Genomic DNA, 27,751 nt, shown 5'->3' with positions numbered 1-27,751 from the left:
TTAGTATGTATGCCCATATATCACTTAAATTATTCAATATAATTATACTAAACCTTATCATTTCCAGAATACCGTAATTTTACATGCTGCTTCGTTTCCGACTGTCACTCATCTTGTCTGCTATTCATGCACCGCACTCCTTTCTCTCTTTCTCTCCTCCTCTTCCTCCTGCTCTGTACCTGTAGACCGCCAGCTGATGATCCTTGTCTGTCATCACCTGATTGGTCGCACGGACGTCATTAACACAACAGTAAGTGCATGAAGTGCCCGTGGCGCGGAGAAGATCATCCTATCATTCTGCCTTGAATTAATTAAAGGGACTGTTTGTAACTTTCAGAAATGCTTGTTAACAGCGACACCTGTGGCCGTGAAGTCAACGAAAGTCAGCGTCGGGCTCGCGCTTGCTCGCTCTAAATAGACATGAACGAGCATCGCTCAAAACAGTGAGGCGACACACGTCAGCTAAAACCACAATATCACTCTATATTTCAGCTGCTTGACAGTAATGTTAGCTGACCAGACGAAGGTCTCTCCATGAATCAATGCTGGAAAAGCGGGTCGGTGCCGGGGTTGAGCAGGAAGAGAAACGTTACCGTCTCCGACCGGGGGCCGCTGATAACGTTTCTCGCTGCGGAGCCCCGTCACTTCACAAGACACGGAAAACCTCTGATGGGCTGGAGGAGCTGCAGCAGTTATTTCTGCACTAACGTCCACTGTACATTCACTAGATATTCTCAGAGCTACTAACTCTTCTGCAGTGTGGAGTGAGCGCGCATTCACATATAGAGGTGGAGCGAGACAGCGAGAATGCACGCGCGCTGTGTGCGCGTGGAGACGAGACTCCAGCCACACGCGAGCGATCATATGCGAGCGCGCATGTGTCCCGACCCGGTACATTTATACGCTTAAAAAGTTACAAACAGTCCCTTTAAGGAAAAAAAAAAAAGAAACAAAAAAAAACGGAATCTCGGACGGGAGCCAGGTCCCATCGGTCACTTAAAAGAGCCGGCTCTTTGAACCGACTCGTTCGCGACCGACACATCCCTAGCTCTCTGGCTCTCTGGACTTCCCAGGAAACTTTTTACCGTTTTCCGTCTTCGCTCAGTCGCTGACCTTATTTTAAAGAGGAGCGGGACGCTGTAAACGACATACATTTACCTGCACCCCCGTGTCTTCCTCCTTGACCTCCTGGATAAACCGTACCGGTGTGAGAGAGTGAGAGGTGTCTGGAGCAAGGCCACGGATGACCAAACGGATTGTTTATGTCTTTTAGTTACAGTCGCTGCTTTACTTTATAGAATCAACACTAATAATAATGAGTGGACATCCGTCGCAACGGCGGCAAGCTAACGTCTCGTCGATACTACTGACACCGCAGGAGAATGAGCACCTTTTCAACTACCTGGGCAGGAAATGCATCGTAAGTTTTATCCATTAAATGTGTTGTTGCTGAGAGAAAACAAGCTAACAGCTAGCTTCCTGTCCCAGAGACGTCAGGCTAACTGTGAGGTGGGAACGGTGCGTTTGAGGGCCTGTGGGTTTTTTGTATGTTATGATTTCGCAGGTGTGTTTTTCACAGGGAGACTTCTTCTAACTGAAGAGGTTGGTTTGGTTTGACAGCAGAGGGCTGGGGAGGGAGAGACAGTGTCCAATGTCCCGTTGACATTTGGGCAAGTTTTCATTCCTGTCCCAGGCCTCCTCCTCTTCTGGTCCGCCCTGTGTAAGACTGACACACCTGAAAACACCCAGGACACCCTGAACTAGCATGACTGCACTAATAAGCTGAGCACTGGCTTTACAGAGTTAATAGTTTTTGAGGGCTGTTAAATCCATCAGCGCACCAGCAATGATTTTTTGGCATTACATAACATAGCTGGTTGTTTTTCAGGGAAGTGCTGTCCAATGTGCACGACCAGACTTGGCTGCTTGACTAGCTAAAAAGTCCTGCTAAATGCCAGTCAGGAGAAATCAGTGGGAGTAGCCTGCAGTCCAGATCAGTATAGTGCACTGTCACGACTCAATATTGTCTGATATTACGTAACACGTGGAGCATTCAGCTGACTCATTTTTATGTTGTGCACTGTGTAGCCTGTATTCCTAACCCCCATAACCAGCAGACTGCAGCCACATTTTAAGTAAGACATCTGCAGCTGCATCAACACCATTACACAGCAGAGCTGAATCTCATAGTTCCTCTCTTTATGATCTTGCAGGACGGGTTTCTACCTCTGTTCCTGTTAGTCAGCCACTACCCACTGGCTGGTACATCTGCATATTAATCAGCTATATACACACTTGGCAGCAGACTGTAGCCACATTTTAAAGGTCCCATATTATGCTCATTTTCAGGTTCATATTTATATTTTGTGTTTCTAGTAGAACATGTTTACATGCTGTACTGTAAAAAAAAAACTTTATTTTCCTCATACTGTTGGCCTGAATATGCCTGTATCTACCCCTCTGTCTTAAACGCTCCGTTTTAGTGCCATTCGACGGAATTGCAACAGGATTGCGTTGCTAGGGCAACAGCTTGGGTCCATGTGTACTTCCTGTCAGTTGATGACATTCACATACACTGCAACCAGGAATAAACTGGGACACATTTAGAATGTTTACGTTTAAAACTGCGTAAAAGGGTCTAAATATTGTAGATTTGTGACATCACAAATGGACAGAAATCAGTGGGAGTAGCCTGAGTGGGAACTGCAGTCCAGATCAGTATAGTGCACTGTCACGACTCAATATTGTCTGATATTATGTAACACGTGGAGCATTCAGCTGACTCATTTTTATGTTCTCCTTGTGCACTGTGTAGCCTGTATTGCTAACCCCATAACCAGCAGACTGCAGCCACATTTTAAAGGTCCCATATTATGCTCATTTTCAGGATCATACTTGTATTTTGTGTTTCTAAGAGAAGATAAGATAAGATAAGATGAACCTTTATTAATCCCCGCAGGGAAATTCAGGTGTCAAAGCAGCAACATCAGCAAACAGAGTGAAACACAGGAGCGGTAAAGGTATACAAAAATGATAAAAACAATAATAGAGATATAAAAGATACAGAGTGAATGGGTGAACATAGTGTGTACAGTCCGTCAATAAATAAATGTAGTATGTACAATAAACAAATGTAATATGTTCATATGTGCAGTCTATAAATCTGTATATAGGATGTATAGTGTAAAGTGATGCAGAGTTTCTGAATACGGGCTGTGTGTATTTCCCTGTGGATTGAGCGTTTCGATACTTTCACAGAATTTACATAGGATTTAAGCCTGCTTTATAATGAAAAAAAACATGAAAATTTCACTTTTTTACAATATGTCCCCTTTAAGTAAGACATCTGCAGCTGCATCAACACCATTACACAGCAGAGCTTAATCTCATATTCATTTCTATGTGTTCCCCTTTATGATCTTGCAGGACAGGTTTTTCCCCTGTTTCTGTTAGTCAGCCATTACCCACTGTCTGGTACAGCTGCATATTAATCAGCTATACACACACTTGGGGCAGGTAAAACTAATATTAACAGACTCTGGAGCATCAGAACAAAGGATGTTTGCCTTACAGAGTGGCTTTTATTTTTACAGTCAAATATTGCTATCATTTAGCTAGTGGATATAGTGCTTCAACATCCATATTATGGTTGCCTAATATCAAATTTAACAGGGCACTAGACTGAAAGGTAGACAGTATACTATGATGACATCACTGTGGTATAAGTGGTTGCCTCTGCAGTGTTGAAAGGAGTATCTTCGAGTTTCTTTATTCGTGATATGCACAACAATTACAACAATCAAAGACCTGAAATAAGAAGCAGGGTGGGAGATCCTTTTAAATTTCCTCATAGCAACACAGTTTTACAAGGGTTTAATGGTGCAAAGGTTCAAGAAGCCCACAGTTTCAGTTTGTATTGCGGATTTGGGTCATGTTTCGGTTTGTTTTGCAAATTAGGGAGAAGAAAAACATTTCCAATGTGTCTGAACTCCAAAATACATAAATAGACTGATTGGTTGATAGTAATTAATGATATTTATATATTATATGAAGCCACAACAACACTGATTTTATACATGAAACAAGGCAGGTTACTTATGGGTCAAGCAGGCCTATGTTTAGCCCACGGTTCGGTTTGTAAGTCATTGAACGGTGTTGGTTCGGTTTTGCATCCCTTCAAGGGTAATATGGTTTGTTTATTGTCATCCTGCAACAGAGAATAGAGGATGAGTTTCAGGAGTAAAGAAGCTGATCTGTAGTCTGGCGATACTGCAGTAGATACTTATGTATTACTTGCCAGACGGCAGCAGGATGAAGAAGCTGATGTTGTCTGTTTTCTGAAATTGTGTTATCCCCTGCCTGACCATAGTTGCTCAGGAAAAACTCTGTCACTTGTTGTTATCAGCCGGAAAGAATGTCGCACTGACACCTGTTGTTGATAACCTTCGCAGATAAGACGTGTTTCAAAGGCAAGGTATCAGATTAATAAACTGAAGTTCAACTTTGTTTATGGCGTAGCGTAACCAAGCTTGCTTTATAGATATGGGTCAGTCCGAGAGGCGGTGCGAGACATGTACAAATCTTCATTGCATCTTGCATAGTGTAGAGACGTAGCTTGTTTTCCGGTTACTCGCCCCATAGCGATCATACTTTCCTCTAATTGATGTACAGTAATGGAGGTGTGCTTGAGTGACAGCTCGTCGTCTTTCTGTCAATATGCTCACCTCGTCCCTGCGAACCAGTCATGCTCTTGGCGTGTGAGGTTTCTGTGTGCGTACCCATGTTTGCTTTGGAGAGGCTACATTTCCTGTCCCGTGGCCGCAGTATTGTCAGACCCGTATATGCGGTCACATGGCGACGATGATGTCCCACCTCCTCCTTTACAGGCTCCCGAGGCGCGTCTTCCTTCCTACAACCTATGTAACCTGTTTTTAAACATCCAATGACGACGTTCCTCCGGCATTCTGGGCAGCCGTGTCACTCAGCATGTGACAGAGACGAGGAATCAGGAACATTCCTCGCAGTCCTACGCTCTTGTGTGTCCGTACACGTCTTTGCATGCAGAGAGAGTTCGGGAGAGGCTGTTTGTGTATGAGAGAGACTGTTGTGTGTCTCCGACCACCAGTCTAATTAGAATGCCCACCAGTGATTTAGTGGCTCACTGAGTGATTGGACATTATGTACTTACTTATGCAGATAATGTGAGAATCCCTGAGTCACCTTTACTTTGTTTCTTTGTACTGTCTTCTTTCTAAGATAGCACTCACAGCCATTAGTCGGCTCCATGCAGCTGAATGAGACTTGATTTATTCTAGCTGTAAAAGGCTTGTTTGTATACTAGATAATTCTTTGAAAGTGTGTCTGCTTGAGATCTTGGCAGTAAAGAGGAAGATTCAATGTCAAACAGTGATACAAAGGGGACATTTTTTTGCACAGCGTTGCTTTGGGAGTTGCCTTTTGTATTGTTGCTCTAATGACATAGAAATTAAATTGCCCCCACATAATTTTTTTTTGCCTGTTTTGATTGGACAGTGGCTGTCTAATGGAAAAAATATATTCCCTGTCCCTATGGCGAGGCATCCAAATTTTCTTCTTTATATTACGATGTTTTTAATTTTAATGACACTGATTTATGAGATCAGATATCATTTGAATCTTTCTCCAAAGTCTAAGTGTGACAGGTAGCATTATTTTGCAATTTAAATATATACAGAATATATATGACATTTATGGTGTTCAAAGTAGTAAGACTTATTCCTGTAAATATGTAACTAACTTGGATCTTATTTTAGGAATTACATGCAAGTACAGCTGCAATGATTAATCGATTAGTTGTCAACTATTAAATTAATCAGCAACTATTTTGATAGTAGATTAATCGTTTTGAGTAATTTTTTAAGAAAAAACGGTCACAATTCTCTGATTCCAGCTTCTTTAATGTGAATATTTTCTGGTTTCTTTGCTCCTCTATGACAGTAAACTGAATATCGTTGAGTTGTGGACAAAACAAGACATTTGAGGACGTCAACTTGGGCTTTGGGAAACACTGATTGACACTGATTTCCCATTTTCTGACATTTTCTAGACCAAACAACTAATCGATTAATCGAGAAAATAATCGGCAGATTAATCGACTATGAAAATAATCATTAGTTGCAGCCCTTCATGCAAATATTCCCAACTTGCGTTCTGTCTGCAGCCACACATGCATAAAGAAAGAGAGACTCATACAGGTACACACACACAGTGGTCTCACTCATTGGATTCGCTCATTGGTATTCCTTCTGCTGTTTTCGACATCAGCAACACTGTCTGACTGGGCAGAAGGTGGAAAGGGTCCAATTCACACTGTGTGTGTGTGTGTGTGTGTGTGTGTGTGTTTGTGTGCACAGACTGCCTGATCAGCAGTCCCGTCCTACAGGAAGTCCCGTGGTCGGCCTCCTCTGGTGATTTGTGCTGGAGAAGTGGAACATGACTCCTCTTTTCCTTCACCATACCCCCTTTCTCTCCTTCCTTTCTCCTTTTTTCATCTCACCTTACCACCTCTCTGTCATTCATATTTCTCCTTCAACCCTTCTTCAAACTCGCTTTGCATCTCTTCCTTCAATTCTTTTTCTCTTACTGTACATCACTTCTCTCCTTTCTTACATCTACGCTCTCCTTTTGTCCCTCTTTTTTCCCCACACCGCCTCTCCGCATCAGCCACTTATCCCGTCTCCCGTCTCTTCCCACTCTTTCTCATCTTTTCACTGGCTTCCTCTCCGGAAGATCTTGTGAAGAGGTGTAATGGTGCCTATTTTTGCCAATAATGAACAGCTTGACCAAATGGCTGATGTACGACATTCAGTGTCAGCTAGAGTTCGCTTCTGCAGAAAAAACAAGAAGGACACAAGTGAGCAGAAACAGAACCTCAGTGACCTGACTCCTTTTAATCCAATCAGAATAACCTATTCCTTCTTCAATACTGTTTACCGCAGAGACCTCCTCATTTCATAGCTATTTTGTTCAGAATTAGGCCTGATTATTGGTATTATTTTCACATTGTGAGTCTGTGTGTGTGTGTGTCATCGTGGTGAAACGTGGTCCTCGAGACACCTACTGTAGCAGGAACTACCACAGAAGCGTTTTTCAATACTTTGCCAGGTGTCTAAATGTCTGTCTGTGGACAGATCTTGTCACCACGATAGCGTCACATCCGTGCAAGATGCAGTCATGAAACTTTACAGGTGTGCAGTTGAGGTCAAAACGAAGGCCGAATTTGAAGATAGGTGTGGTTCGAGCAAGGGTGCCGGAAGTAGGCTGGTAGGAAGTGAGGAAGGGGCCATTATGCCCTGGCCCGATTAGGCGTCGTGGCTGGTGTGTCTTGCTTTCACAAAATGTTGAATGTGAACATGTATTTCAATTTTTCTGTCCTGTATTTTTAACATCAAATTATGTAAACTGTCCTTATTTCAAAAATGATTACGACTGACTTTGGTCACAGCTACCACCCCTTAGGCAAATAGTTAATGATCCAATTTCAGAATCTCAGAAAGTAAACTAGTGTTTTCAACTTCAAACACTTTTGAATTTTTCCTCCAACATTGGTCAATTTATTCTTTTCCACTTGGCTCATCTCTAAAAAATAATAAACCATAATGATGGCTCGTGTGATATTTTATCTTTTTGGTGTCGCCTGCACTCGTAGCTTTCAGAGAGTCCGGCATTAAAACGATGAAATCTATAAGAAAAGCGTGCGGTTCTTTCTAAGATTGTGTTTGCGTGCTGGACGGGGTGATGAGCTTCACCATTGTAGCAGAAAGATGTAGAAACTGAGCGTGCATAAGAGAGAGAGAATTTATTCGTGAGAGACTGTGTATGTATTTAAGAGTGAGCGAGTGATCTTTTTTTTTTGGCGGCTTTTGATGACGTCATAGACACGGCTCCACTTCCTGCAGCCTTTGGCCCTGTCAGGAACGATCAGCGCTCCGTGGCCAGATGAATCCCTCAGGGCCTCTGAGCATGGACATCATTACAATCGTTGTTACAAAGAAATTCCATCATAAAGCCGATTCATATTATTCATTTGATCTGTACGTACATATTTCTGATCCAAATGCACACAATCAAAGCTGTAATGCTGCTAAGAGACTGAATATGTTTAATCCACTGATAAATCTATATGTTCTGCAGCGGCATTCATACTCTGATTCACATACCATCACATGACGTAACGGCTCCTCTGCATGTGCACATGTTCTGTTACCTCGTGTTGCTTGTGTTGTTGTGTGCACTTTAACGTTAGTCATGAAGCATGGCTAGAAAAATCCAGTTTACTATATGAAGAGCTGTGGTACATTGAGTCGGTGAGAGATCATTTATCCTGCCGGAGAGATGGATGTGACTGTTGGAGCTCCTGCTGATGGTTTGGATGAGCCATTACTGAGAGGTATTCTTAGGATAGTGGTGCTGATGGAAGGTCAAATTACTTTTTCTTGAAGCCCTCTCTGTCAGACCAGTATAAATGCAAATCTTTGCTTCTGCTTAGAGCATATAATGGCCTGTTTTCCCTGCATTCAGGCTGCAGCAGTAGCTGTTATTAGGATCAGACACAGACAAGTGGTCTTTTTCAAGTGAGAGAAAAGTTTTCCAAGAAGGTTTGTAGCATCTCAGGAACGTTACCTGGAATGTAGTTTCAGTTTTGGGTAGGTGCCGTGCAGTTAATCGACTGTTCTCAGTGCGTCGGGGGTCTGCGGCGATGTCTGCAACCCACGACCCGTCTTGAAATACGGACCCTCGTCTTGTTTACCATGCTTTGCGGGTGTGATTTTTTGCTGTGTCGTCACCATTCATATCCAGCCTGTACTACCAGTGTGTTTAAATTTGTATTTTAAATTTTAAATTGTTTACTAGAGCACAAAACTGTTTACAAGAGCACACAGTTCTTCATATATCTAGTCTCTTAATTTTGCTCTCAAATTGCATCACATTGATGCAATTAACTTTAAAATGTAGGCTGCAAGATTTTCTCTCTAAATGCATGATGTTTCAAAATAGGGCTGGGCGATATGGCCAAAATCTACTATCATGATATAGCATGTTTTCTAGTAATTCAATAAATAAACAGTCTATATGAGATTATATGAGACCACATGATAAAGCCTCTGTTTGTACAGTATACTCCTGTGTGAATTAAATACTTGACAAATGAAAAGTAGAGTATTTTCTCTCTTTTCTTAAGAACTTGAGTGCAAAATGAACATAACGGTTTTAAGTGAAATTATATAGAAAGAAAGAAAGAAATATAGGCGATAGAAACGATACAGAAAAATATGTACGAGAGACATTTTTTTATCGTTTTTGTGATATTTATCGTCATATTGCCCAGCCCAGATCGTAGTTCCTTCAGTCAGTAAGTACCCGCTCCTGAGGTAATACCTTCAGATGATCCATGGAAGTATCCGGGTGGAGTTTATTGTACTGAAATTTGCCGGCTTGTTAAACAGGAGCCTTGAGACTGCTACAAGTTTTGTGCTCAGTATTCATTCATTCTGTAGGCAAACAATGTTTTTTTGCCAATATCAATATTACAACTGGGAGCAGGAATTTCTCTTTACGTTATTAATGTTTAATCTACAGCAGCTGACTTCTCCCAACAGTCTAAAAAAAAAGCAAGCGATGAAAGAGACAAAAGCGTGGAAGCAGAAAAATAACCATAAAAAAAGCACCCCACTGCTTTAGAAATAGGAGTCTCTTTCTGGCATTTTTAATATTCCTTTTCTGCCTCTGCACATCTGCTTCATTTAAACGTTTACAACGAGCAACATAAGGGCTTCTGAATGTTGTATGGAAGTAGGCAGTAATTCCTGGAACCATTGAGTGTGAAGGGGCCCTGAAGATCACCAGGCATTTCCCCTGTTGGTGCTGCTGCTTTCATCAGCGTGGTAATGACTGTGAACCAGGGACCCCTCAGTGTGAGAGAACCCCTGCAGCAACCTGTAAAACCAGCAGGAGTCTGATGTGGTGCTATGATCATGGATGTGTCTGTGTGTGTGCCACAGGTGTGCTCCTCCTCCTCCTCCTCCTCCTCGTCCTCCTCCTCCTCCTCACTGTGTACATGCATGCAGTTTAGACTCAGACTGACAGTCTTCAACACCACCGTTTCCGCTGCAAGAACTACACAGATGTGTTTCACTGATAATGTTTATAGCAGAGTCTCAAACTAGTTATGATATTGGCTTATTTTTTGTCAGTTTTTATGCAACTTTAATGACTTGGCATGTGCTTAAATATTGGAAGATGCTGAGATGCCTCTCATACTTAATTTTAAAATGTGTGTAGTCATTAAGCGAAGGGTCTTAATATAGCGTGGATCCTTCAGGGATTTTAGACTTCAGGAGATGCTCAAATGCTTGCATCCATAGTCGAGGTTGTGTTGTATCATTGGTGGCTTCTTGGTCATTATTTTATTTTTATTATTTAAGTGCACACTCGCTGTCACCCGACTCAAAACAAGATAAACCCGTCTCTTAAAACCGATTTGTTATAGTTCAGTGTCCCATAATATAGGGTCCAAATTAATTTTTAACCTGTCTCACTTCCTCCCACTGCTCTCCTTCAGCTTAGAGGATGTGTCTCTTCTCACAGTCTTATTTCTGAGCTGCTTGTCAGCCATTTAGCATTGATGGGACTCTTTTCTGACAACTGCAGGGCAGAGCGACTTGACCCCTTCACTTGAGTCACTGTCACCCTGTCACTCATTACACTTTCATGCTGCCCATCACACACTTATATTAGAGGCATTGGTCCAAGCTTACATTTAATTCTAGGCCTATTTCATATGTCTTTAGCTTTATAATGTACTCTTGTTTGCGAATGAAGGTCTTTATTTTGACATAGACATGACTCAGGCAGTTTAGCCGGAGAACATGTGTGAACAGCTGTATTTAGATCATTCCACAGATTTTCTTTGAGATTCTGGGATGTCAGGGCAACTCAAGAATGTAGTTCTGCATAAATGTGTGCCACAAAACTGCACCTTTATTGATCTCCGCTCATTGTTTCCTCTTATCTATCTACATATCTCACAGCACCTGCAGCTGGGAAGCTGACAACATGTTGCTACAACCTCATTTATCATAGGAATGTTGTTAGGTGCACGATTAGTCCTGTTTCTGCAAGACATTGGGTTTTGAGTTATGTCATTACCAATTTTCTGCTGACAGACAAGCCGATGACAGGTCACTTGGCCGTGCAATATATGTCTTAAAAAAGGCACCATCCAGTTTTGCCAGATGTGCATAACATGGACTCCTTTATGGGCTTGGAGCTCGTTACAGTAAGTGCTACTCTGTCCTGTCCTGTACTGTACGGACAGACTGACACAGTGCTGCCGTGCATTGCAGCTCACAGATCTTGAGTTTTGTAAACATGGGCTTTACAGATTTAAATAGTTGATTAGGTCGCAGAAACCTTGAAGCCTAACTACTAGGGATGCGCCGATCCAATACTTATCGATCCGATGCTGGCCAAAATCACTGGATCGGATATTGAGGGGGAAAAAAGTATGATCCGATCCATTTTTTTGAGTGTAGCCCCGATAGAAATGTGTGTGAATGTGCGATAGTGTTCATTACAGAACTGACTGTCAACCTAAATGCAGGTCTCTAAACCAACTGTGTGTGTGCGGGGGTCTGACGGTCTGCGCTGAGTGACCTACAGCGGGAAGAGGAGAGGAGAAATGACATTGTAGCATGATTATCGGACATTAAAAAGTGGTATCGAGCCATCTCTAATTACTACCAACCTACAATAAGTTGTAATCTGCTTATGTGGTATCCATTAAGCAACACAAGATAAGTGTGTCTCCCTCTCTGTCTCTCCCTGCAGGCGTTGTCCTCAGCAGTGGTCCAGGTGTACACAGCAGACAGGAACTCCAGCTGGACCAAGAGATGCTGCGGGGTGGCCTGTCTGGTCAAAGACAACCCAAACCGATCCTACTTCATCAGGGTCTTGGACATCAAGGTAAGTAAAGACGCGCTCATCGATGATTCACATCATTGTGGTTCATCACCGCAGTAGCTGGCAGATGATAGCACCGGTGGTGTACCGCCATTCGATATTCATGACGACCTTCAGTTTGTATAGCCACACACAATGGACTCTGTGTGTTCATTTAAGATCTATAGCATTAGGCTAATTAACTCATATCATTCTTTCAATGTTGTGTTTTTCCGCAGGACGGTAAGATAATGTTTGAGCAGGAGCTGTACAACAACTTCACCATCTACCTCCCCAAATCTTACTTCATCACATTTGCTGGAGATGTGAGTTTCCCTCTCTCTCTCTCTCTCTCTCTCTTTTTATTTCTGATCCTCGGTTTTCTACACCAGCACTCAAAATTGGTCACAGACGAGCACTTTTTATTCGTTGTCGATTTTCATTTATTCACGGCAGTGCAGCTGGAGAGGGAAGAGTATTATTTGAGGCAACCTCAGTGTCTGCCTCTCGTGCAACCAAGGTCTTTACATCAGAGACATGTCATTGAGTATTACATTTGAGTCATTGAGAAAGGGCACTGATGTCCTCAGAGAAACCTGGTATTAGAAGTGAAACCTAGCAGGTCAATTGCCAACACTTATCCACGGCTTTAAAGACATTTCCTCAAAGACTCTTGGAGCAAAGACATATTCTGTTACTTGCACAGTAAAGTAAATATGAACCTGTGTCACAAGGTGTTTCTTTAGCCAAACAAAGAGCCAAAGTGTTGTAGTCAGTGTTGTAAACACCAGAACACACCTATGCTGACACATTCATAATGGGACGAGTAGGTCCAAACTGTGCTTTCAGGAATCAGGAAGTAGATTTGAAAAGCACGTTTAACAAAAAAAATATTTTCATATATTTGAAACCGATTTTAATTCAGAACCAGTTCACAATACCCAACCCTGAATAGAAACTCTGTTGATTTATGGAGATGATTTTGTTCAACGAAACAGGTTTACATAAGTCTCAGTTTGCTAAAGAGCTTGTTTTCTTCACCAAATACTAAATCATGAGAAGCACGCGTGAGTCAACTTCCAGGTTTGCCTACCAAAAAACATTGACGACAATATTTGCGTCGTGTAAAACAACATTGTTTGTAGAAAAACATAACTTAACGTCACATCTAAAGCGCTTCTTGTGACTTGATGTCTTTATTTGTGGAGCAAACATCTTAGCTGGAGGCTCAGACTCCAGCAGACCATGAGGTATGTGGGACAGCTGATCGTGGTGATAAGGCTGGGACTGTACGCACATCAGTCATGAAAATTAGGTCGTTTAGGTAGCTGGCACTTGACTGGGAATAAATTGACATTACAAATGTATTTGTATGTATTTTTTTTTTTTTTTTTACAAAGTTCTGTTGTGTTCTGTGTGTTTTACAGACATGCCAAGTGGGTCTGAACTTTGCCAGTGAGGAGGAGGCCAAGCGTTTTAAGAACCATATGAATGAGCTGATCGGGAGAAGACAGAGGAAAACCGGTACCAACTTACTGCTGCTGTCCCCTTGCCTACAAACCTACCTACTGACCTAACTCACTGAAAAAAAACGACACGTTTAGCGAATTTATATCTTGTGCTCAAAATAATCCATCTTATTTCAAGTCAAATCATGTTAACAGGCTTGACAAGGTGCAATAAGAGCTTTTAGCTTGACTAGTGTGAGCACAAGATCAAATTAATGTCTAAACTTGTCATTTTTTTTACAGTGCTCAACCACACAGAACTGGGCAAAAAAGGTCTTAATTTCAATACATGAATTCATTCTGAGGCACTAGACTGATGTGTTCCAGCTGGTGTGTGAGATGTATTGTGGGCCCAACATTTGAGTCTATTTAAACCGGTCCTTCACCACAGGGTCATGTATTGAAAATGGTTATGGATTTTTTTTGCCTAGATCTGTTTACTCTTCCATCCGATCTTCTTCCTCTGATCTACTGCGATCTTCTTCCCACTCCTTAGAACCTTTTGATAACACATATCACCGTTTTCATAGTCATTATGGGTGCTCGTATGACATTCACAGAGTCAAATCAAGAAAACATCCTCAGTGGATCGGTTTTCTTTCAAATGTTTATGATAAGTCCGACACAAGATTCATTTTTTTTTAGCAAAACCTCAGATATGCATCACATTACAGGAGTTTGAACAAATATGCTGACTGGCCCAAGGGGGGCACTACAGTTTCAGGTTCAAATGGGCAAAAGAACTGATCAGCTGTGAGAAGGACTTCATCCCTCATGAGTGTAATATTTCCAGAGTTTGCATGTCATGAATTGAACATGGTTATTTATTACCATTTTGCCCCTTAAAATGTTTTTTTATTACACTGAATAATACAATAATAGCAGTCAAGAAATGTCATTTCCATGGTTTTCATCCAGCACCAACAATTAGACTGCAAAACTGGAAGGCAATTATCTTTTATCTTATCTCATCTATCTGTCTGAGGAAATGAGCCGTGAGTGTTTGCGTTTACCCGAACAGACTCACAGGATTCAATTGAAAACACATTGCAAAGCCGTACAGATGCAATCTTCAACTTATTAGTATCACTTTCATCCTCACTTTCTTGATTAAGATACCGTCCGTCTTCCTCCTTCCTCTTCTGCGGGTCTTTTTTCCTGACCCTTCAAATGGATCCTTCTGTCATCTCTTCCCCTTCAGCCCCTCTGCTTTGGGTGCCTGAGGCTTCTTCTGTTTGACCTTCAGCCACGGGGAAACTCAAGCTCTCAGTATTTTGAAGTGTGTGTGTGTGTGTGTATGTGTGTGTGTGTGTGAGAGAGAGAAAGAGAGATGCGTGTTTGTCCTCTACGGAGTTCAGTGTTTTGCAGCATTGAATTTATGTATGAATATAATACTAGCTGTCGTGTGTGTGTGTGTGTGTGTGTGTGTGTGTGTATACAAGAATGTCTGATGTACGTCTCCGCTAACCGAACACTTTGCTTGGCAATCTTTCCAAATAACTTTCCATTCTGTGCAGCACATGCACAATCCCGCCGAGCCCCTGCACTCACAAACCAAATAAACTCTCTCCTCTCTTTGTCCATCTGTGCTCTGACACACATTCGCTTCTCACTGACACACACAACCCATAACACTACGTAGCACAGGATTGTAACGATTGCATTTGTCTGTGTTCACAGAGAAGAGACGCGACCCTCCAAATGGTACGTTTTTCCACTGTTTCCTGTCGTTAGAGAAATAAACAGAAGAGAGGTGTTGAACCAGAATCAGACCTGATATGTGTCTGACGGTGTTGGAAACATTTGTGTCAGTCCGTTTATGGGTGGAGTTTCAGGATCATTCCGTTTTTTTGTGTTACTTGGCAGCAACTCAAGACTTTATTTGCTTTCCCTAACACTGTGGAAACTATGTAGCATACATAGCATTTCATACTCAATGTAGGACACATCAACAGACATTCATTATACAAACAAAGACCAGTTCAATTGAACCTGTTATTAACTTAATCAACAGCTGTCAACAAACTATGTATAATTTACATTTCCTAGTCAGACATCAGCTGTGTACTACTTCCATACAACAATAACTCTAAGCAGGTGTGTTAAGAAATTACACAACAAAGTTTACTCAAAACAGGCAAAATACAAACTAATAACACACGATATTTGAGTGTTCTGTTGATGTACACTAATGTCCCACAATGCAACACACAGAGGAAATGGAGGAGCTGCTCATAACTGATTGTAGATGGCAGTTTTTGCCAACATTTTGCTTTCTCTTTGTGAAGTTGAAATGGTATTCTTCTTCTTCTTGCGGTTTGATTGACAGACACAAATAGAGCTTCAACGATTAATCGATTAGGTGTCAACTATTACTTTAATCGGCAACTATTTTGATAATTGATTAATTGGTTTGTGTAATTTTTTTAAGGAAAAAAAAGTCAAAATTCTCTGATTCCAGCTTCTTAAATGTGAATATTTTCTGATTTCTTTACTCCTCTATGACAATAAACTGAATATCTTTGAGTTGTGGACAAAACAAGACATTTGAGGACGCCACCTTAGGCTTTGGGAAACACTGATCGACCATTTTTCACCATTTTCTGACATTTTATAGACCAAACAACTAATCGATTAATCGGGAAAATAATCGACAATGAAAATAATCGCTAGTTGCAGCCGTAGACACAAACAAGCTTCTTATACACATTGGTTGCAGACCCACTAATGTAGGATTGGGAACTTCTAAGAAATAACTGTTTTGTTGTGTACGTATATTATCTTTAAACAGTCAGTCAACATGAATGGAATTGTTTAGGAATTCAGACTAAAAGAAAGCACATGATCATAATACCATTACAATGTAATTACACACAGTCTTACATAACATTACAGTGTCCTGTAATGGAGTCCTGATGCGTAGTCTGATGACTAGACACATGGATTTCATTTGTGGATATGCACACATTTGTTTGTGGACACGCAGTAGAAGACACCAGTTTTGGACCGACAGGCGGCATGATTTGACCCAGCTGGCTTATTAATATTTCTGTGTGTGTGCATGCAGCCGTGCAGAGGCCTTTGCTACACAAATATGACACATTTCCATGTTCACCTGATGCTCATATTCAGAGCGGCTTAATGGGTCACGTGTGGTCAGATGACATATATGACGTGTCATAGATGACGTACTTAAAGGGATAGTTCAGATGTTTTGAAGTGGGGTTGTGTAACGTATTTATCTATAGTCAGTGTATTACCTACAGTAGGTGACGGTCAGCACGTCCCCGGGAGCAGGCAGGAGTTATCGCACGGAAGCAAAGCAATGTACCGCTGTGGACGGGGCCGGCAGCAAAACATATTTTAGCCACCTAAAACAAAGGCAAAAAATTAATATCACTTTAAGTGTACGCTATATTTAGAATATTTTTGACAGTTCACCTTGCTGTGAGACAGCTATACAGTCTATGTTTCCAACTGGGAACTGAAGCCGTTATCTATGCTCCTGCCAAAGCCACCAGACTCCATTGGAAAGAGACAGTAATTTTACATCGCAGAACACCGGAGTTGCAGATCCACAGCTGCCTTAGTTAGTTTGTATTATTATTTGGGTTAGTTCGGGTTCACCAAAGTCACACAACCTCTTACAACCCCACTTCAAAACACCCAAACTATCCCTTCAAACCACCATGTAACTGCTAGTAAACCATTTCGGAATAACGGTCGACTTTATTTACAACCAAAGATTCCGATTTATTTTGGCTCTGCGTTGGTATTCTCTTGTTTTTTTTTTAATGATCACTCACTGGAAAGGCGAATTGAAAGGACAAGTGTTATCTCAAAGGGATGTGTTCCATTTACCTGAGCCCAGTTATGCTGTCATGCATAAATATTTACACCCGTTTCTATCTTGGATTTGTCACGCATGGTTTCAGCTTCTGAACAAGTGCATTTGTGTGTGCGAATTGGTTTCTTTCCAAAGGAAGTCATCCTTGTCCTCCCTCAGGAATATCGTCTCTCCATCTCCATCTGTCTCGCTCTCACTTTCCCATTACCGCATCATAGCTCTGTTACTGTCTGTCATCTCCATTCTGTTTCTTGTTTTCCATCTGTTCTCCTGATGCCCTTTCTAGCTCTCCCCTTCTCATCATTTAGTCCCCATCTTCCCTCTGCTCCTCATTTAATCTTTTCCCTTCTTTTCTCTCTCCCTCTCTGTCTGTCTTTTATTGGCTTCCTCGTGTTTTCTCTCACCCTGCAGATTCATCTTGTTTTCCAAACCCCCCTCCCCCTGAGATTAATATGGGATTATGCACGAATGGGTTTTAATGGTTACGTAAAGAATCCAGCACTAAATCCAGAATGATTTGCCGGGATTAGATCCGTTTGTGTGTTTTAGCAGGGGAGAGGGAGGAGATGGTAGTGGAGGAGGGTGGAGAAACGCTCACCGGGAGCCAATCGGAGCAAGATAATCTGACGGTGCTCCCTGCTGAGATGGGAAGTCAGGGGAATAGAAAATGATTGCAAAACAGATACAAACTATGCAGAGCTCAGACAGACGGATAAAGCAGGGACATTTGGACAATTTGCATAGAAGAGAAGAAAACTGTTGCTGTGATGGAAGGAATGTAAGAGAGGAAGAGTAAACTTTGGCCGTTGGCTGGCGAAGCGTCTGCTGGCTTCTTCTCCCTTCTGATGGCATTGCTGGATGTCTGCCTTCACGGCTCAGACGGCGTGCGTGTAAACTCCACCAGATGTCTGATGAGGATATTAATTCAGTAAATGCAGACTGTTGCACAAAGTCCGTCACAAGTTGGCTTATTTTCTCTGCTTTTGCTCGTGCTTTGGAGACCTTCGGGGATCATCTTGGCTTTCGGCGAAGAAGAAACCTTTTCCCTGAGAAGACTGGAATCAATGGATTGTGCTTTTGACCTGCTTACATATTAAAGAGTCTGTCCATAGTGGGGATGAGAACCTCCTGGATGTGATACTTCCAACAGACTTTCTTCCTTGACTGAGAATAAATACCTCAGATCTCCCTTGGTGTCTCCATCTGATCTTGTTCTCCCCGTATCGCTCATGCCCAGTCAGCTGCTACGATGATGTTCTGCACCACCTTCCTCTCTGCTCCCTCTGAGGAACTCAATTGTGAAAGCAATGGAGGCGGAGGAGGAGGAGGAGCAGCAGCAGTAGGAGGTGGAGGTTTGAGCCCAGGGAGCTGCCTGTCCTCTTTACACTGCCTGGTCCTCCCTCAGGACGAACTGTACCCGTCCCCCCCCGACCCGACCACTCGGCTCTCCATATCCCCCGAAGAGCGAGCTCACAACCTGGTCGACAAAATGCTCCTCGGCATCAGCGTGAGCGCCTGCGGAGGGAGAGATGGCGGGTGCATTTGGGACAGGGTGAGGAGGCGACGCAGCCGGTCGGCCTCGCCTCAGCCCAGCAAAACGCCCAAAAGTCCCTGTAGTGAGAGTGTTAAAGGTACCGGTAGCTCTCGTTGTTGATTTGAAACCCACGTTGTTTGGCTGCATGCGTATGTTGGTTGTTCGCAGTTCACATTGCGTAGTTAGATAATATGTGGGTATGTTTGGTTTGCCAGTCCAATTTAGTTTTGAAATAAAAATAAGTAATTTATTCTCCTCTTTACATTGGTGTATAAACACAAAAAAGTGTTCTCTATTATATGTTGTTAGTTTGGTAACTCAAGGCCAGGCCTTGCTGAGATGAAAGATGAACTATGATGCTTATTTTCAGGTGCATACTTGTATCTGAAATGCCCGGTTTGCACCAGTCTGCTCTGATTGGTCAGCTGGCCCACTCTGTTGTGAATGGTCATCCGAACCGAACTCCTCGGACTCCGCTCTAACTAGCTTTGTTTGAGGGCATGCCAAACTAGCCGTTATTGAAATGTGTTACTTGGTGACATCACCACGTTACCTAAGAAAAGGCGGGACTTCAATCAAGTTGTTTCAGGCAGTTCAGGAGCAGCGTTTCTCCCTTTGGCGTGGACCTTGGGCTTTGTAACTTTGCAGACCTTTTACATGCAGAAAAAACTATAAAACACACTAAAGGAAAGGGAAACAAGCATAATAGGTCCTCTTTAACATCTTAATAAGGGCCTGGGTAAATAAAGGTTTAAGTAAATAAAAGAATATCCGTTTACATAGCTGACTGTTTGATCTCTGGATAATTGATTGAGACATGCACCAAACAAGTCGGCTCAACAAACTGACAGAACAAGTTTTACAATAGATTTAAAACCTCAAAGACATTGTAAACTGTGGTAACACTGTTTGTTTAGTATCGGTCTGAGCCAGTTGCCGCTGAGCGTACTGAGATGATGCTATAATCCCACATATTTCCCATTTGACACCCACAAACTCAAATCAAGTAGCCAGACCTCTCTGTGCCAAGTCTGTAATAGCTATTAGATAATGGATTACATAACTGAAGGAGCACTGCTGGCCCTGAAAGCCCCATGATTGGTTTTCAACTTGGACCCAAGGTCATTTTTTATGAAATGTTAAACAGTTAACGTGTCCGCACTGTCATTATTATGCCAGACAGGTATTTAAAAAGCATTTGTACAGTTTGAGATTTATCTCATAGCAAAGCTGTCTCTATATATTTCTCTTAGATTCCTTCCACGTGCTGTATTATTATATATTATAAACCGTAACTTTATTGTCTCTGTCATTTTTAAGGCCCGACGTTGCCCATGGCTACCGTCGACATCAAGAACCCGGAGATCAGCAACGTTCAGCGTTACCATAACAACTCTCAGGTGAACAACATTGTGCACTCGTCCTTCCAGAAGAGGGAGAAAAAGGGCAAGGCGAAGAAGAAGAGGCTGACCAAGGCGGACATCGGCACACCGAGCAACTTCCAGTGAGTCCGCGCAGGCACCAGTAGGGTGATGGATAAACAGTGTCATCCCTATGGCTGCACCTCTTAGTCGTTTTGGTCTTCGTCGACTAAGATTTCTTTAGTCGATTTGTCTTCTTTAAGCTTTTTTCATGCTAAATGACTCATTACCAAGAAACTTATGAGCACATTTCTGGTAAACACAAGATTTAAAGTGGTGCTTTTGCGCGATACTTTGTGGAGAAACTCAGTTTTACCGATCGATTAGATCGATTAGTCGACAAAATCGTATGAGTGTTAGTCGACTAATAATTTCTTTGGTCGAGGACAGCCCTAGTCTTCCCCTTATAACTGTAAAACACATGTCAATTTGAGTGATCCTGTAATGTTTGAAGGTATTTATTCTGCCTTTAGGTGGCGCTACATGAGTGTTAGTGGTCATGATTCTTGATACTTGAGCATTTCATCCTTTATCAAAGCCGTAATGCTGACAGTATGATTGTCAATGCTAACATGATTTCATGCAGATCAAGATACAAATGCAGATTAAACGTGTGTATATGAACCTACAGTACAATGGCTACATGACTGTAGGTCACTGAGTTTATTGTAGACGTATGACATGTCGGCCCAGAGTCCTATATCCCTCTCGTCGATATAAGTACGAGGTATTAATCCAGGCCGTCTTTATTCAGAATCCAATCCTATACCGTGTGTAGTATGATTGGTAATCTGTGCTGTGCTTTCAGGAATAGTCAGTGGCAGCTCTCATATTCTTTTATGAGATACTGCAGGTTACCAATAGGGTTGCAAAAGACAGGGCTCAGGGATTGTGTGTCTCTTCTCTTTTTTGAGAAAATGTACTGTTCATATCTTCTGCTATCTCCTCTTTCATGTGATCTCACATGCTCTCTCTCTTTTGCGTCTCTCACAGGCACATTGGGCACGTAGGATGGGATCCAAACACAGGTTTTGATGTAAGTGCAATGCAAGAATGTAATGTTAATGCTTGTTTGAATGCGTGTTCCCTGCACACAACGTTGGAGTATGTGACCTCTAGATATTCTTAAAACTCGGCCCCCTAGTTTATCTTGTTTTGTCAGTCACGCATCCCTCTCCCAGACAGAATTTTCAAATTTAATATCGGCTCCAAAATATTAAAGCCGAGCCGCGGTGGGGCCAAGTCATCAGGAGTGTTACACAAGGAGATTTTGGGAGGGCTAGAGAATCAACCTGCATCTGCATAATCCATGGACTCGTTCCCAAAAAGCATCATCAGTAATTATGACGGATTCTGGATGATGATGAGTACGAGATCACGCAAGGTCAGAGGACTTTACTCTGTCGGTAAATGAAAAAGATGAAATTCAGATGATTTCGTAAGTCAATGCTTTCAAGGACTTATTTGAATGGGTGACGTCAGTTTCGAATGAAGCTCGCTCACCTCTCAAATCCTCGGGCTTAAAGCTGGAGCACAAATGAGTGGAGTCACAAATGAGCGAGGGATGTAGTTTATAGTCTTACCAGCTACTCTTTTCTTTCCTATCCTTACACCATATATACCGTAGATAAAGTACCCTCCTTTTAAAGTTATAATCCACCCAAAAGTATCAAACACTTTAAAAAGTTTGTTGGTTTCTTTACACAGCAAGGCAGCTGTCGTCAACTTTAATTCATGTCAGTAACAATGGACAATAACAGTGACCGGTTGTTGTGGCACGAAATAAGTATTACAGTAAAATCTGAAGATAAGGATCACAATCGCACAATTAAATAACCAGTATGCTGTATTATTTTGGCCTTTCTCTTCATCATCTCGCAGTAAAAGGGGGTACTTTTGTAACAAATAATGATAAAAGCCCTCTACAGACCTGTTCCAATTTGTATTCCAATCTGGGTTAAAGTGAGCTATTTATTTTTTTCCTGGGTGCCACCCTGTCAGTGTTACCCCACACCACCAGGTGGCAGCATAACGACTGATATTGTGGTCTCATTTTGAGCTGTCTTCATATCTGAAGTTGTCTTCAAATGATTTCAAAAAAGTTACTTGTCACATACTCAGTCTCCCCTGAATGAACCAATTGAAATGGTTTACTAGATTTCTAACAGCCGGTGTCAAACTCAGCTCTTAACATGTCAGTCACATAATGTGTTACTGAGCTGCAAAGCTCATAAATACAGATTAAAAACCACATCACAGATCTTAACATATACGCCATGAGATTATGCATGTGCACGGAAATGCTCGTACATGAGCCGCTCTGTTATAGTTATAGTTTTTCTCTGAGGTCGACACAAACTGTAGCTAATTTGCCCAATGAGAATTAGGAGTTCCATCTCCCTTATTTTATTAAATCAGACCCCTTTGTAGTAATTGTGTACAGTAAACCCAACAAGTGAAATTCTCTGTTTTCTTTTTCCTCAGTTGAATAACTTGGATCCAGAGCTGAAGAATCTGTTTGATATGTGCGGCATCTCTGAGGCTCAGCTGAAGGACAAGGAGACCTCGAAGGTCATCTACGACTTCATTGAGAAGAAAGGAGGCGTAGAAGCTGTTAAAAATGAGCTACGGAGGCAAGGTGAGGCAGATGCACTGTCGGGAATACTCATGATTCCCTTTCTTTGGAAATTAAAAAAAGGGAAGATCCTACACTTTTGCTTGGTTAAGTCCACACTAAACGTCACTATACTAGTGTTTACGGGACATTTGATAATGTGAAATATGTTTTAAAGGGTGATTGTCAATTGAAAACAGTCTAACTAATGTGGTGATTTTATCCCCAGATCCACCCAGGTGGAGTGGTAGGTTTCTGTGCATGATCTGCTGTGACAGACTGTGCATGTCAGAGTTGGACTGCATTAAGAATTTATTTATAGTGTGTGAGGTTTCTGTAGTTAATGAAGTTAGTTCAGTGTTTGCTCTTTTACACTTGTTTGTACTTGAGTTGGATGTTTAATCATTAGCTGACTGAGGCATTATGACGACAAACGGAGACGCAGCATTCCTGCACAGTTCAATAGTGAGACAAGACTGCCCCCAGTGGTTTGATTATGTAACTGCATGATGCATTGACACTTAAAAGAGTTGGTAAAAACTGATGAGCATTTTTGACAGATGTGCTGTGAAATCCTTTGTGACCATCCAGATCTTCCAGCTGAAAATGAGATCTGAATGTTCTTCGTGGCTGCAGTGTGAACTCTGAGTGATGCGTAATGATGTTTACAACTTACAACTTTGATTTTTTTTCCCTTCAGCTCCTCCGCCGCCTCCATCCAGAGGCGGCCCTCCTCCTCCTCCCCCACCCCCACACCACGGCTCAGCCCCTCCTCCCCCGCCACCTGCCAGGGGGCGAGGTGCCCCGCCACCTCCTCCCCCCTCCAGAGCGCCCATCTCCGCGCCCCCTCCTCCCCCTCCATCCCGACCGGGCATGTCCGCTCCGCCGCCGCCTCCCCCGCCGAGCCGAGGCTCCCTCCCGCCTCCCCCTCCACCGGCCCACGCCTCAATTTCTGTGGCGCCTCCCCCGCCGCCTCCTCCTCCCTCATCCAGTTCCGGAGTGCCGCCTCCTCCCCCTCCTCCTCCCCCGCCTCCCGGCCCTCCACCCCCTGCTCCTATGCTGCCCACGGAGGCTAACGGAGGAGACGGCGGCTCGACCGGCACCAAGGGGGCGCTGCTGAGTCAGATCAGAGAAGGCCACAACCTGAAGAAGGTGGAGCAGAAAGAGAGGCCGGTGTCCACCAGCACCGGCAGAGACGCTCTTCTGGACCAAATCCGGCAAGGATTCGTACTCAAAGTGGTCAGAACTCATTCGTTACACACGACACACACCTCTCAATCACATATGTATTTATCTCCATCAGGTGCTTTAACTCACGCTGTCTTCTTTACAGAGGGAAGACAGTCCCGATTCAGGCCCCGCCACCCCGACCCCCTCGGCAGGCATCGTCGGGGCCCTGATGGAGGTGATGCAGAAACGGAGCAAGGCTATTCACTCTTCAGGTATATACAAACATTCACCATCTACTCAAACTAGCTCATATCTCTGTTCCTGCTTCCTGCCATGCACAGTAGACGTCCACAGGAATGATTACATAAAGGTATTAGTGCAACACTTACTATGGAACTTAGTTTACTTATTATTTACTTTTATTATGCCTTCACGCCGGCGACAGCCGTGGCCGGAGGCATTATGTAAACTTCCACTTGGACTCAAGGATGAACTTATTTTATTTTGGTGGTCAAAGGTCAAGGTCACTATGACCTCACAAAACACGTTTTTGGCCATAACCGAAGAATTCATATCCTAATTATGACAATTTCACACAAATGTCTAAGAGGATAAAATAATGAAGTGAAATAATAAAAAGTAAAATGAAGTGATGACATTTTGGACAGACATTGATGTAAACTGCAACTTCACTTGTTTGCGGAGGCATCCAAGCGCGAGGCGGTAATTCTAGTTATATTACATTCGCTTCCGTTAACTTCCAATAAGTTCTGATTATTTGTCAGTTCATTTGAGTGGATCCTGGGGACTTGAGTTATGCTGCACAAGTTTGTTGAGAAGTTTACCCTGCCTCTTCAACCTTTAAAAATGGAGCACTCGCTTGACGTCGGTCGTAGTCATCTAGACTTTGCATCATTTACCGTGTGTCAGATGACATACTGTCCCCGAAATATAAATTAGACTTTCGCCACTTCCTCATCAGTCTCGAACAACCTTTTGGTTCCTTTTTTTTTCTATTTTAAGCGTCTCAGTGGAGGAAACTTTTCCTCCCTTAAAGCTGGGGTTAGCAACATTAGAGAAACTAGGAAGAGTAAGCTAGATTTTGAAAGTATCTAACCGAAAAAGAGAAAATTGTATTATTTCATTGCCTGTAAGAACATAATTTCAGGTGCTTTCAATATGTACTGTGAACTTCTTCTCCTCCTCCACAGATGACGACGATGACGATGAAGATGACGAGGACTTTGAGGATGATGATGAATGGGAGGACTAGCGATATTTTGTTTCTTTTTTTTTTTTTTTTTTTCTCCCCTCCCCGACCCGCGGATGATCATGACACTAAAATAGTTCTTGTCTTTCTAAAAAGAAATCTTTCATTTCTAAATGTAAATGTTCTATCAATTTGCTGTATATTTTTGTTGCCTTTATGCTTTTTTTATTAATCTGTGCAATACCTCATTTAATCTGTAAATGTTTGTCATTCTCATAGTTTAGGTTGTTGTTTCTTTATCTCCGTCATGTCCGTCTCTTTTCTGTTGGCTCTCTTTTTCCATCTCGTCTCTCAGTAGCAATATGTCACATTTTAACTGTTTTTCTGCTTTTTCCATCTCCCTGCGTCTCTTCTTTCTCCTCCTCTCACCTCCATCTGTCACTCTTTTTTTTTTTTCATCCTTCATATCACACATGTTCCCTCCCTGTCACTCTCCCATGTTCCCAGATTAACACGTGCAATTTTACATCAAGTTGTCTCTTAGAGTTCAATGTTTTTTTGTTTCTTTTGGTCAGTGATCGAAGGGAAGGCTTAGTCGTCACGCATCCTTCATCAATCGTGTCTTCATTGTTCGTCAGGAGGGGGAAAAATTTACTATTTTCATACCCTATTGCTCTGTAGTTTATTTTTACTTATTCAAATGAACCTAGTTTAGCACTCATATTTTCTTAAAAACAAAGAAGAAAAAAAGGAAAATGCTCTTTTTTTGGAATATTTAGCTTCATTTGCTGTCGACTGTAAATTTGCTCCAGAGTTTTGAGTCTTGTTATATTTTTGCACAGATTGAAAGAAGAGACTCGCTGCATGAATACAGGACATTTTTCAGGTCTGTATCATTATGGAACATACATATGCTTTAAGTAATGAGGCACTTGGATGTTAAGCATTTTTAACCCACCACACTACATACAGTACAAGGACGTAGCCCACAGTGTTATGACTGTCTATCTGAATTTTACTTCTTCTTTTTTGTCACTATTACACTACAGATTCCGTTGAAAATGTGCTATTTTTTCTTTTTTTTTTTTTTTTTACAATAGCAAGGAGAGTATTAATAAATGCCTGTTTGTTGGAACCAGGTCATTCATCATGTAAAGCTCGAGGAATAAAGACATTTTAGTTTTACACACCTGATGCTTATAATGGGTCCATATGCTAAGTTACTGTACAGAAACAGCGAGGCTAAAGTAGTGTTTTTCCTGTTGTAGACAGCTTAGGGAGAGAAACACTATAGATTCATGGCATTATTCAATAAGTATCAATATTGTCTTGACTAACTAGTAAATCATGAGGTGTAATATAGGAATTTCTTAATAAAAAAGAATTTAAAGTGGTCAATTATTCCCTACAAAGACCAAATAGTCACATGTCGACATGTATTTTCATCCAAACTAAATAATATTTCCCAATAATTCTTGCTATGTGTTTATTTAAAGGTGGATTTGTCACAAAGGACACAACTTTAAATGCCAAATTATTACATCAATTTTAAAAAGGATTTAAAATGATGCTTCTTTTTGATAAAAGACAACTGCAATGGCATGACTTGACCCGATTATTTCTGCAGTTATGGCCTAATGTGAAGACTACCTATGCATTGCTTGCTAACCAACCAGAGTATCTCTCTTTAAAGCGAATTGCTAATTAGCAGCTACTGCTGCCACAAGTGACAATTATGGGAACATGCTAAATGCTAAAATACTATAACAGTAGCACAAATGGAGAAAAATAATGTCTGCCTTTAAGCAATAGAACACTAACATTAGCCCGAATATGCTAACTGGTCATACCAAACCAGAAAAGGCTGTATAGCAGCAAAACCCCCCTGGGTGTATTGAATTGAGCCAAAGTGAATTTTATTGCTAATGAATTCAACTTTCCATTTGTACGAGGAAAATGTGTCAATTCCTCTTTCAAAAGCTTTAGTCTCACTTTAAATCTTCGTATGGAAGAGCCGCTAACTGCTAAACCCCTCAAACATAAAGCTCGGCCTTCCAGCGTTTCTCTACGGCTGTAATATTGCTATCATGTTTTGGGTTATGGGAGAGCTACTACAGAAACCCCTTTACCAGAGTGTAACAAATATCCAGACGAAATAACACTGACATGTCAAAATGTGTTTTGTTTCCACTGTTTGCCACTTTGCAGAAGACGAATGTTGTCGGTGTCCTCTTTAAATTCTGTCTTTGAGAGAAATTGCCACTTGTTATGATGTAAGAACTGACCTCTTTTGTCGAATATCAAGATACTTTTTTTGGGAGAAAACCTAGCCATGTTTTACGCTGATGTTAGCTTCTGTAGGTGACTCGGTTAATAAGATGTTATGGACGCCAAGCCTTTATCAGTGAGGCTTGACAAATAATGAACTCTTACATTGTACACTCCAATAAAAGGTTGATATTTACATA

General features: G+C 41.9%; 1 protein-coding gene across 3 annotated transcripts; it reads left to right on the top strand.

The window, feature by feature from the left end:
- Positions 1-753: 753 nt before the first annotated feature.
- On the top strand, positions 754-27,751 carry waslb (WASP like actin nucleation promoting factor b). Of its 3 annotated transcripts, XM_037759950.1 has the most exons (12): positions 754-1,420; positions 11,869-12,003; positions 12,219-12,305; positions 13,407-13,503; positions 15,168-15,191; positions 20,189-20,372; positions 21,283-21,325; positions 22,774-22,927; positions 23,133-23,150; positions 23,604-24,142; positions 24,237-24,345; positions 25,285-27,751. In XM_037759950.1, exons 1-12 carry the CDS (start codon positions 1,316-1,318, stop codon positions 25,344-25,346), a joined length of 1,557 nt encoding a protein of 518 aa, XP_037615878.1. In that variant the 5' UTR covers positions 754-1,315; the 3' UTR covers positions 25,347-27,751. The 3 variants fall into 3 exon arrangements, with proteins under 3 accessions (XP_037615878.1, XP_037615880.1, XP_037615879.1); XM_037759952.1 differs by lacking the exon at positions 15,168-15,191 and having other exon boundaries at positions 755-1,420; XM_037759951.1 differs by lacking the exon at positions 23,133-23,150 and having other exon boundaries at positions 759-1,420.

This window comes from Sebastes umbrosus, chromosome 23, assembly GCF_015220745.1.
Source record: "Sebastes umbrosus isolate fSebUmb1 chromosome 23, fSebUmb1.pri, whole genome shotgun sequence".
In the NCBI taxonomy this organism is placed as follows: Eukaryota; Metazoa; Chordata; class Actinopteri; order Perciformes; family Sebastidae; genus Sebastes; species Sebastes umbrosus.
Note: the sequence above shows the minus strand (reverse complement) of the source record. Positions and strands in the feature narration are given on the sequence as shown.

Bases quoted from the DNA above. Each gene is read 5' to 3' on its own strand.
- waslb (XM_037759950.1), top strand. From the start codon at position 1,316: ATGAGTGGACATCCGTCGCAACGGCGGCAAGCTAACGTCTCGTCGATA. The intron at 12,306-13,406 runs GTGAGTTTCCCT...TGTGTTTTACAG, and splicing joins TCATCACATTTGCTGGAGAT to ACATGCCAAGTGGGTCTGAA. The intron at 13,504-15,167 runs GTACCAACTTAC...CTGTGTTCACAG, and splicing joins GAGAAGACAGAGGAAAACCG to AGAAGAGACGCGACCCTCCA.